The sequence below is a fragment of the Corylus avellana genome, chromosome ca2 (genome assembly GCF_901000735.1).
Source record: "Corylus avellana chromosome ca2, CavTom2PMs-1.0".
NCBI lineage: Eukaryota > Viridiplantae > Streptophyta > Magnoliopsida > Fagales > Betulaceae > Corylus > Corylus avellana.
In genome coordinates, this window is record NC_081542.1 from 3947012 (window position 1) to 3959414 (window position 12403).

At 36.3% G+C, this 12403-nt stretch overlaps 1 protein-coding gene across 1 annotated transcript; it reads left to right on the forward strand.

The window, feature by feature from the left end:
• The first annotated feature begins 1989 nt into the window (after window positions 1-1989).
• LOC132170291 (pleiotropic drug resistance protein 3-like) lies at window positions 1990-9749 on the forward strand. Its single transcript, XM_059581213.1, has 18 exons — window positions 1990-2127; window positions 2240-2316; window positions 3280-3333; window positions 3436-3526; window positions 3651-3952; window positions 4034-4315; window positions 4515-4828; window positions 5157-5317; window positions 5397-5500; window positions 5652-5805; window positions 5890-6027; window positions 6125-6198; window positions 6313-6645; window positions 6747-7037; window positions 7383-7466; window positions 7595-7728; window positions 9104-9331; window positions 9602-9749. Exons 1-18 carry the CDS (start codon window positions 2067-2069, stop codon window positions 9657-9659), a joined length of 2940 nt encoding a protein of 979 aa, XP_059437196.1. The 5' UTR covers window positions 1990-2066; the 3' UTR covers window positions 9660-9749.
• The last annotated feature ends 2654 nt before the right edge of the window (window positions 9750-12403 follow it).

Below are 12403 nucleotides of genomic sequence, written 5' to 3' on the forward strand. Positions count from 1 at the left end.
TTCGTCTTCACTAAATGGATGTATATAGAGATTATTAACAGTTTTACTGTTTGAATTACTAGCAATTCATGCAGTAAATATGAGATAACTAATATGAGACTCACTTGTCCCAAAAAGTTTTGTGATATAGACCCACTTGCTTGAGTAGGTGAGCTTCATATGAATTCTCTCATAACAACAAATATGAGAGAGCTAATATGAGACCTATTTGTCCAAAAAAGTTTTGTGATGCACACCCACCTACTTGAGTAGATAAGCCTTATAACAACTCTCTCACAATTGTTGCCCTAATCTCTAACAATCCGACTAACAAATTACTGAAAATCCGGATCTCGGTAAACCATGTTGCCATTAAGTGCTCTTGCTATCTTTTTCATTGCTTAGCTAGAGAGCTCATTAGTGTTTGTATTGCACTTCTTTTTATTTGTAATATTGTTTTGTAGAGTTGGTGTAAAATTGCCCACTGTGGAGGTGAGATACAAAAATCTTGGAGTGGAAGCAGAGTGTGAAGTAGTACACGGCAAGGCCCTTCCAACACTCTGGAATTCTCTTAAAAGCACAATCTCTGTAAGTACTTTCATTTTTTGAGAGCAATTTAGAGCTTGATCATTGACTATGTCAATGAACTTCTGGAGTTCCCTGGGATCTTAACTTTAAAACACAAGTAAAACAAATGGCACCAATTTAGAGCAGTCAATCGGCTCTTGTCTCAAAAATTTAAGTCAATCATTTAAATATCACTATGACCAAGGTGGATACATCTAGAATTGTGACAATTGTCAACGCCTAGCTCTAATCCCGCACGAGTAAGAATTGACATCAATTCTCTACACTATTAAAATACATAAAAAATTTATATTTAATCCTTAAGTTTTCATTTGATTTGGATTTAGTCGTGTCGGAATTATAAATAAGTTCTTTCTTTTGCTATATATCACGTATTATATAGTCCAAATATATATACATATATATTCTTATTTTCTTGTTTGGCAGGACTTCGCAAAGGTGCCAGGTTCAAAGTCACGTCAAGCAAAGATGAGCATTATCAATGACATTAGTGGTATCATCAAGCCCGGAAGGTAGCCATAAATAATGCTTTATAAAACTCAAATGTGCTTAATTTAACTCTACAGTAATTGCCTTTTCTTGATGATTAACTGTTAATTATTCATTTTAGTTTCACAATTTAATGTAATAAATTAGAATTTCTGAAATTTTTGAAATTTAAGAGGAGATTGAAAATAAAAAATCAGAAAAATGAAAAAAATGAAAAAAAAAAAAAAAGAAAAAAAGAAAAGCGCTAGCCGTGGGCCGCGGAAGCTCTGGTAGTGGTAGCAGGAGGTGACGCTGCAGTGGCAGGCGCAGGTGCTGCCACCGGAGCAGTTGTGTGTGCTGGCCGTGGGTGACGATCAGCTCTGGTTCTTTTTTTTTTTTTTTCCTTAAAAAAATAATAATAAAAGGTATAATTGAGAAATTTTATGGGATATACACTATTAGCAACTTCCTCATAATTTTTTTTTTTTTTGGATGGAAGTGTATTTACATAGCCTTACCTTGCTGCAGGGTAACTCTACTGCTTGGCCCCCCAGGTTGTGGGAAGACCTCCCTTTTAAAGGCTCTGTCAGGAAATCTAGATCAATCTCTCAAGGTTTTACGCTTCAATAATACTTGAATGCATCTATGATCAGCCTGATTAAGATCATATATGATCATTAATGGGATAGTTTGAAGCTATAACTTGTGATGAAAACTTGCAGAATGATGATTGAAAAAGTCAAGAAAATCTCAAAGCAATACCTATTTAGATCCTGAAATCATAAATTATACAAGTAAATAATATGCCAATCTCCTTATCTTATATATTGAATTCAGGTAGATTATATCTAGCATATACATTTTTGGTTGGGAGCTACTTTAGTTTGCAGTCTTACTGAGCATTGTATTATCTATCTGTTTTTGTCTAATAGCTTACTGGGGAAATTTCCTATAATGGATACAAACTAGAAGAGTTTGTTCCACAAAAGACTTCAGCTTATATTAGCCAAAATGACGTGCACATTCCTCAGATGACTGTGAGGGAAATACTGGACTTTTCAGCCCGTTGTCAGGGTGTCGGAAGCCGGGCAGGTAAGTTTTCCTTGGAGTTCACTTTGGAGTTGATTTAGTTATAGACACCCGATAAATGCACAACAGTACTGATGAGAATAACATTACCATTTTTTTTTGGTGTCTAATTAAGAGGTTATGATGGAAGTCAGTAAAATGGAGAAGGAAGCTGGAATTGTTCCGGATCTAGACATAGACACTTACATGAAGGTACCAGTTTCATCTCTAGTCTTCTTTCCTTCATGTTTGTGAACTCATCCATACAGCAATAGGATGCTTAAATTGTTGTTCAGTTCACTTTGTGTGACAATGAGAAGCCAACTAGTTGGCTACATGAAGTAAATTACAGTGGTTGACGTGATCCCATCAACCTCATGAGAAACTTTGTTGCTAAAATGATGCAAAACTTGAGATAAGCTGAATCCTCTTGACTCTGAGAATGTTCTCTGCTGGATTTGGAAACATTCACAGCCAATACCAAAAGATATAGCAATATGACATTGTGATCACACTATGGTTATTATTGCTTAGGGAATGAAATAAGACAACCTCAGTTTAGTTTCCTTTCAAATTAGTGTTGAGTATATATGTGTAATTATAAAAAAAGATTTAAGTTCCACATTAGATGGATGTCACAAGTGTGAGTGGTTAATATAATATAATTAGGCCAAAATCCATTGGCTTAAGTTTTTGGATATGTTATAATATGGTCTCACCAGAAAACTCCCAAAAGTATTAACCTCCCTAACATTTAGATTCATTAGTTCACGATAATATGAGTATTAGCATCTCATATATCATGATTCTCATTTTGGATTATTATCAAACAATGAATGAGAATTCACAGGTCTACTCTATGTTTTCCCAATGTACAATATAGTGCACTCAATGCTTTGAATGTATTCCTTGTTAAGAATATGTTGCACCAGCAGCTACCGTACCCTCATGAAAGTAAAGTAAAGCAATTTGCAGCAGTGATCATTCTCTTGTAGTTAGTGGAGTTTTTTAATGAAATCGGATGGTTATATTTACAAAACTCTCCAATTTTTGTGAGTCAATAAAAAACATTTTGCATGATGGTCATTTCCTATTATCATATTATTTTGTTCCTACTTCTTAATGGTATTCAGAAGGTTCTATGTTGTAATATTGATGTATTCTTTGTTCGGACAGGCAATTTCTGTTGAAGGACTAAAAAGAACACTTCAAACAGACTACATACTAAAGGTCAGTCTCTTTTAACAAAGTTGAAAGCAAACTTGTGCTCTGTAATTCATATATGGACACCTACCTCACCAGTTTATGTCCATTGCTGACTTGGCTTCTCAGATCCTCGGACTTGATATCTGTGCTGACAATCTACTTGGAGATGCAATGAGAAGAGGTATATCTGGTGGTCAGAAAAAGAGAGTGACTACAGGTAATTTGAATAAAAAGATTAATAGTCACTGTTTTGCTAGTAGCATGAAATACCTAAATCCCAATGCCAGGTTATATTTTGACTACTATGAGGTTCTTTTTTTTTTTTTTTTTTTTTTTCTCAGGGGAGATGATTGTAGGTCCTACAAAAGCTCTGTTTATGGATGAAATCACAAATGGCTTAGATAGTTCCACTGCATTTCAAGTTGTTACTTTTCTTCAGCAGCTGGTGCATATCACAGATGCTACAGTACTGGTTTCGCTTCTTCAGCCAGCACCAGAAACCTTTGATCTCTTTGATGACCTCATTTTAATGTCAGGAGGAAAGATTGTGTATCATGGTCCACGAGATCATGTTCTAGAGTATTTTGAGGATTGCGGCTTTAGATGCCCTGAAAGGAAAGGGATTGCTGATTTTGTCCAAGAGGTTAGTGCTTAGCAGCTTATAATTGTTTTCTTTCAAACTTTCATTTGTTCAAAAGAACTTCTTCATCCTCTTTTTCTGCAGGTTATCTCTAGGAAAGATCAAGCACAGTACTGGCATCACACAAAAGTACCTTACAGTTATGTTTCAGTTGACATTTTCTCTAGGAAGTTCAAGGAGTCTCCTTATGGGAAGAAGCTAGATGAGGAGCTCTCAGAGCCATATGATAAATCCCAAAGCCATCAGAATGCTCTCTCATTTAGTCCATATTCTCTTTCTCAATGGGAACTTTTCAAAGCTTGTGCGTCGAGGGAACTTCTTCTCATGAAAAGGAATTCTTTTATCTATATATTCAAAACAACTCAGGTTAAGATTTTACTTTTGTATATTTTCCTTGATCCTTTATGCTTTTTTAAATTTTTTTTTTTTTTAAAATTTAATTTAATTTAATTTTTTTCTGGGTAGGGGCATTAAATCATGTGCTCACTTTCCTATCACAGTTCTTTATCTACTTTGTCTAAAGCACTGCAAAATCTAAAAGATGTTTTGCTATTTCTATCTGCAGCTTGTTATTACTGCATTTATCACGATGACTCTATTTTTACGGACTCGCATGGATGTTGATGTTATGCACGCAAATTACTATTTGGGTTCCTTGTTTTGTGCTCTTATCGTCTTCCTTTTTGATGGGATGCCAGAGTTGTCCATGACTGTTCAAAGGCTTGAAGTATTCTACAAACATAAAGCAATGTCTTTCTACCCAGCTTGGGCTTATGCAGTTCCAGCAAGCGTTCTAAAGATTCCTCTTTCATTTGTGGAATCTCTAGTTTGGACATCCCTTACATATTATGTTATTGGCTATAGTCCTGAGGTTCAGATGTGAGTTTGACATGAAAATATGTATATTTATTTGTTCATTTCCGCCCAGTTTTGGTTCATCTATTTGCAAATTTTAGAACAGAACTTTTCATAAGCTAGCGCCTCCATACAGCATCTTCTTTTTCTCAAGCGGTGCTCCTTTTCCTTTATTTTATTTTTGTTGGAAAACTTTTTATGCAAGTCAGGGTTTACTTTATCTATGTTGTCTAACAAAGACAAATGAAGTTAGCACATACTTATGTACCTGTCCAATACTAGGAATGTTTAAGTGCAGCAGCATTGTCAAATTCTATTAGTTGTGACTTTTTAATCATTTGCTGGTTTTTAGGTTCTTCCGCCAGTTTTTTCTACTTTTTGCGGTGCACTTCTCTTCATTATCCATGTTCCGTTTCCTGGCCTCAGTCTTCCAGACTAATAATGCTTCGTTGACAGCTTCTAGTTTTGCAATATTATTTATTGTATTATTTGGCGGCTTCATCATCAACAAATGTAAGGTTAACTATTTTTGTCAATCCAATTATAAGAGATTCAGTTGAAAGGACAAACTGAGATGTGTTGTTGATTGCAGCTTCTATACCTGTTTGGTTGAAGTGGGGTTTCTGGGTTTCTCCCCTGACGTATGGAGAGATAGGCCTTTCTGTAAATGAATTTCTTGCCCCAAGATGGCAGAAGGTGAGTATCTTATGACATGCATTATTCGTTCCTTATCCATTATCTGACAAATCGTGAGATGTGGACATGATTTGTAATTAATTTTGACATTAACAACCAGAGTAAAGAGATGGCATTACCACTTAAATTGGCTTTCCTTTCTTATCTGTAGATGTTGTCCACAAACATTACAATAGGGCGAGAAATACTTGAAAGTCGAGGACTAAACTTTAATGGATACCTATATTGGATATCACTTGGTGCCTTATTTGGATTTGCATTAGCTTTCAACATTGGATACATCCTGGCCTTAACTTTCTTGAAGTGTAAGTTCATTATTGTTATTATATTTGAACTTAAATAGCAAGGTGACAATAGATGCTGATCCTTTCTCGTTTAATAAACATCAGCTCCTGGATCATCTCGTGCTATTATTTCGCATGAAAAGCTCTCCAAAATTCAAGGAAGTGAAGATTCACACCATGATGCCCATGTGGACAAAAAATCTAGAAATTTTCCTCCACATACTAATATGGAACCACATAAAGGTTAGATCAATTTTCTTGCTCTTCAGATTATTATCTATCCATGTTTGTTTAGATAAATTTCTCAGCGATTTAACGAGTGCCTTGCCTTAACTCACAGGCAGGATGGTCTTACCTTTTACACCATTAACAGTAGTGTTTCAAGAAGTGCAATACTATGTTGACACTCCCTTGGTAATCACATTTAACTTCATATAACGTTCTGGTGGTTGGTTAATTGATAACCATTCACATAACACTGCACTCATTCCTCTCATTTTATTCTTCTTTTTTCTTTTCGGCTACCAGGAAATGAGGGAAAGGGGATTCACCAACAAAAAACTCCAACTTCTTTCTGATATTACTGGTGCATTGAGGCCTGGTGTTCTTACAGCATTAATGGGTGTCACTGGAGCTGGGAAAACAACTCTTCTTGATGTTCTAGCAGGGAGAAAGACAAGTGGCTATATCAAAGGGCAAATAAAGATTGGAGGGTATCCCAAGGTTCAAGAAACGTTTGCTAGGATATCTGGTTACTGTGAGCAAACTGATATACATTCTCCTCAAATCACTGTAGAAGAATCGGTCATGTTTTCTGCTTGGCTCCGTTTGTCTCCTGAGATAGACTCAAAAACTAAAGCTGTAAGATCTCCATGTACTGACTGACATAAAGTCAAAAGGTTTGGTTTTCTATTCATTGTTGAGATAATAATTTGTGGAAGTTACTGTGGCATGCCTTGTAGGAATTTGTGGACGAAGTCCTGGAGACTATTGAGCTTGAAGAAATAAAGGATGCCTTAGTAGGCATACCTGGGATTAGTGGTCTATCAACTGAGCAGCGTAAGAGGCTTACAATAGCTGTGGAGCTTGTTGCCAACCCTTCTGTTATCTTCATGGATGAACCAACAACGGGTTTGGATGCAAGAGCAGCTTCAATTGTGATGCGAGCAGTGAAGAATGTAGTTGATACAGGAAGAACAATTGTTTGTACCGTCCACCAACCTAGTATTGACATATTTGAATCATTTGATGAGGTGAAAAAGCAATTTCTGAGAATTTTTAAAGTAAAACTGCAACTTGAATTTACATGTGAAACCAAGAAGAAGCAATTATGTTGCTTCTGGAAGTGATGTTGAACTCAGTAGTACATGCATGACTACTAAAGACATAAAGAAACGTCCTAGGAGTTTTGACTTTTGGCTACAATGGAGTAAACAATGTACTCTGTTGTGGTGCAACCAGAGTATGAAATCGTGAGCTCCATTCCAACCTACTTTCCAAATGAAGAAAATGAGACATAGTTTTGGACTGGCAACATTTTTCTTGTTATCAAATATTGAAGATTTATATAGCTCATGCCATTTTTTTTTTTTTTTCAGCTGATCCTTCTAAAAGCTGGTGGACACATGATATACTCTGGACCATTAGGACAGCATTCAAGTAGGGTTATTGAATATTTTGAGGTCAGTTTGCTGTAAGAATACATTTATATATTGCATTTTTTTCTGCTTTCGTTCTTGTTTGGTAATACTACTTTCTTTGAGTGGTTAAGCTGATAAATCTTCATTTTAATCAACTTTTACTCTGATAGGGTATTCCGGGAGTTCCAAAGATCAGAGATAATTATAATCCAGCAACATGGATGTTAGAGGTCATTTCTACATCTGCAGAAGTTGAACTTGGTGTAGATTTTGCCCATAAATACAGGGAGTCTACTTTATATGAGTGAGTAGCTGTGTTCAATTGCAACTGCCCCTGGTTATGTATTGTGTGATGTCAAATAATGTGCTACTATTGCAAAAGTAACTTAGGCTTCGTTTGTTTCTACGTAAAATGTTTTTTGTTGGAAAATATTTTCAGCGAAATCATTTTTCAGGAAAATAATTTCAATTAAAAACATTTTTCGGCTTTTGGCTCGTACGGAAAATCAACGACAGCTGGCGACCTCCGGTGGCGATGGATGTCAGCGAACACCGGTGTGGATTCCGGCGGCCAGTGGCGAATTCCAGCGGCAGCTGGCAACCTCCGACAGCGGCGGAGAATGAATTGTGAGAAGAAGCTCAAACTTGAAAAATGGTTTACGACTTTACGGTTTTAGAAATGGGATACTATTTTACAGAAATTAAAGAAGTTTTCCTAGTCAATCAAAAATATTTTCCGTTTGATGATTTTCAATCGCACCAAACACCAAAAAATAGGTAAAATGTTTTTCAGAAAACCTTTTACGTCAAAACAAACGGAGCCTTAAATGCGGTAGAATTTCTATCATAGCTTATTTGGGATTTCAAATAATAAGATCAAAAGATGCAAATAATTTGCTTGACATCTTTTCTCAAAAGCATGGGGAAAGGGCCTAGTATTATGTTTGTGCTTCTATTAAAGGGCAGCTTTAATGTTAGTGGCCTCAGACAGAACTCTTGCACTAAGGGGTCACTTATATGGTGGGAAGTTCATCAGATGTTAATGATGATTCTTCAAGGTCATTAATAAAAGATGCACTCTATATCTGGGACCTACAACTATAGGGTACAAAAAAGAATATATTGAAATCTGTTTATGTACTGGTCAGGGTTTCATAAAACAACGTTTTATTTGCAATACGGGTCATTTATCCTTTCCCAAGACCTAGGGGCATTCGAATATGCAGTCTGTTATGGTAGTTTTCATATTTCATATGACAACCAGGTTGCAGGTACATGTAGTAATATTCCAACCAAACTTTTCGCTGAAGTGCAAGTAGAAGCTTTGGTTTACTTATTCAGAGCGAAATGTGTGATATCAATTAAGAATCTTTATTTGCTTTACTATCTTCAGCTCCAGTCATGGGCATAGTGTCTCAAACTAAACTTGTTCATTCAGTTGATTTATGTTCAATTGTAATGGAACTTAGAAAGAGTTCTCTCTTTCTATGTGTGCGCACGCGTGCGTGCACGCTAGATATAAGGTGTCATGGTTGTGCTAATCTCTCTAACGACTATCTATAGTCTGTAATCACATTATTGTCCTTAAGATGAATGAACTTCATATGACCTGACCCGTATTGGCAGTATTGCCATCTTTTAAATCTAGGATATGACTCCTACTATTATCCCATTTTCAGGAACAACAAAGAGCTTGTAAGGCAGTTGAGTACTCCACTTCCTGGTTCAAAAGATCTGCATTTTCCTACCCGCTTTTCACAAAATGGTTGGGGACAAGTCAAGTCTTGCCTATGGAAACAGCATTTGGCTTATTGGAGGAATCCTGGATACAACTTGATGCGTATCATTCATGCGCTTGTAGCAGCTTTATTATTTGGGGCATTATATTGGAACCAAGGAAAAAAATTGTGAGTTTTCTTTTTTTTTTTTAAAGTCTTACTTTTTTCCTTGTAGAAAAATGTTTATCACATGAGAAATTACTAGTCTTATTAATCTTGTGTAAAATTGTGAGATATAGTACAACTAGACAATAAGCATGATTCTCACTGTTATAGATCTCTCCTTTGCTCAAGACCAAGCACTACATCCGAAAGATATATGACTTCGTCTCTTAAGATATATATTTTAGGATTATTGCAAAGAGCTAACCTTTTCCTTTATCCGTTAGAAATAACCAGCAGAACTTGTTCAACACATTCGGTTCAATGTATGTGGCTGTGTTCTTCTTGGGCATAAATAACTGCTTAACAGTTATACCACTTGTCGCAACAGAGCGAAATGTTATGTATCGGGAAAGATTTTCAAGGATGTACTCTTCATGGGCTTATTCACTTGCACAGGTATAATTTTCTTTGAAGCTGATTGAAATTATTGTAGACTTGATTTCAGGATAATATGAGTCATCTCAAATGAAGTCACTTTAATGTACTTTGGATTCTAGCTTGTTAGATCTTTATGAGCCATCTCACATGAGCACCTGGACTTGCTCGGGCAAGGACTTTGGGTACTTGCTTAGGCTGCCCGGACACTTGTCTGAATAAGTGGAGCCCGAGCGCACTCTCACTTTATATAAGCTACACGAATTGCATGCAATACGGGCAACTGATTGCACCCGATTCCCATCCCTTTTTCTACTTGTTTGTTCTACTTCTGCAGCTGTTGATCCACCAGAGAGGAACCTATGATATACATTAATTAGAGGCCTCTTATTTAGCTATTATTTTTTGGCTTATACAGTTTTGAATACTGATTTTGCAGGTGATAGTGGAAGTTCCCTATCTTTTCACCGAAACTGCTGTATTTGTGATAATCACATATCCAATGATTGGATATTATGGATCTGCTTATAAGGTTTCCTGGTACTTCTATGCAATATTTTGTTCATTGCTGTACTTCAATTATATGGGAATGCTACTTGTGTCATTGACGCCGAACTTCATGATAGCTACAATTTTGTCCTCGGCCTGCTACACAATGCTCAACCTGTTTTCTGGTTTTATGATGCCTGGACCGGTAAGCTGCTAAATGCCTGCAAAACTTGTCAATAATGTGGACCATAAAGCATATGTGGGTGCGAACATTTTGAATGTATAGTTGAAGTGTTGAACTGAGCAGGTTGTATTACTCTTTGCAGCAAATTCCAAAGTGGTGGGTCTGGATGTATTATCTTACTCCTACATCTTGGTCGCTCAACGGTTTGCTTACTTCACAATATGGAGATATAAATACAGAGATCATGGCATTTGGAGAAATCAAAACGGTGGCTGCTTTCTTAAGAGATTACTTTGGGTTTCACCCTGATGGCTTACCTCTTGTGGCGGTTGTTCTCATTGTCTTCCCCCTTGTTTTTGCCTCCTTGTTTGCATTTTTTATAGGAAAGCTGAATTTCCAGCGTAGGTAAACCTCTTGTTCTCTGCATAGAGATGTTAAAGTATTAATTAAATGGTTAAATTTACAATTTCCTATAAGTTTAAGATTTTAAAATAATTGAGAATTTAATGTGATTTTATAATAAATGGTTAAGTTTGAACTTTGTCTTTGACATTTGCTTCTCATTTCAATTAAAAATTTTATGTGTTGAGTCACACTTATTAAGGATGATCAGTTTGAATCGACACGTGAGGGAGAGTATTAAAGTATTTCTTTGTCAAATTGCCTTGTGGAACTCTCATACACTCAATCTGTGTCTCGTTCAGACGGACTCCTTTCTGGTTCGGACGTGACTCAGCTAAAATGCATCCTCCACTATTGCCCTAGGTTCGTTTGGACGAGGCCCTTAACTCATTTTGGACGTGAATTTCAAATTTACATTATTAAGTTTATTTTTTTTATCCTAGTTGACCTGAAACCTAATGGGTCAAGCCGTACTTAGTTTATGTCACATTTATTCATCTCTAAATAAAATATTGTTGTTTTTATTTTCCATGAATGCAAATTAATAAATCTTTTAAGTCACGCCCACAAGTGAAAGCTCGTGCTAACTTTACCCAACCCGTGTGGAATCAAGGCGAAGCCTCGGATACCCTCTCTCATGAAAAAGAAAAATCATTTTTAATATTGAAATGCACCAAGACTAGCTATATAAATCATCAAATAGCCATATAAATCGTTTTAGTCGTTTTGTGATTCGAATTTTCTATATGCGCACAGTGCATAGAGAGAGAAGTTGGCAGCAGTATGAAAACAAGGTACTTGGGGAATATGTTAGATAATGACTACTCTAGCCGATCTTATAGATTATTATATTATGTTGCTTACCCCCATTCCCCTTCCCCGTAAATATATATATATAATGACTATTCTACCAGATCTCTTATAGATTATTATATTATGTTGCTTAGCCAGTAAAACTACTGCTTTTGGAACGACCAAAGTATGCCATTTTAATTCTCATTGTTGCTGCATGAGTAAAAGGAATCTTGCCAACCAAGTAATATTTATTTAACTCATCCAATCATCCCATCCCATTGGCTATTTTTAGTCCACTAAAGCGAAAGCTGAGGCGCGAGAGGGTGGGTAATGATGCACGACGTTCATGTATGATCCAATTTCTTCTTGTCCTCCTTCCTGGATTGTTTTATTATTCATGTTATATATATATATATGCTTGAAATTTCTAATGCATAAAATGGGCTATCAGTGCTAGCTAGACACGGCAAAATTGCCGACAATAGTGATCGAAAGAGTTCTTATAAAACTCTCTGTTTGAATAAGTCTCAAACAACGCCCGTTTCTGCAGAGACATTAGCTTAGCAACCCATGGACCACGATGCAGTGGTTTTAGCTGTAAAACCGATCATGTTAATCTCCCGGCCCCTTCTTTCTCTAACTCTCATGGACTCTTTCTTTTTTATCTTTTTTTTTTTCCCCTCTTCTTTCCCCCTCTTTCTCTTCTTTCTCTCTATCTTGTTTCTTTTACTCTGTTTTGGTTTCTACTTGCTGCTACCAACCAAAGGAAAAGGAGTCCTGCTATGCGGCTG

Excerpts from the sequence above, each read along its gene's own strand:
- LOC132170291 (XM_059581213.1), top strand. The coding sequence starts at position 2,067 with ATGACTGTGAGGGAAATACTGGACTTTTCAGCCCGTTGTCAGGGTGTC. Across the intron at positions 5,806-5,889 it reads GGCCTTAACTTTCTTGAAGT|CTCCTGGATCATCTCGTGCT; the intron begins GTAAGTTCATTA and ends AATAAACATCAG. Across the intron at positions 7,467-7,594 it reads GGGTTATTGAATATTTTGAG|GGTATTCCGGGAGTTCCAAA; the intron begins GTCAGTTTGCTG and ends TTACTCTGATAG.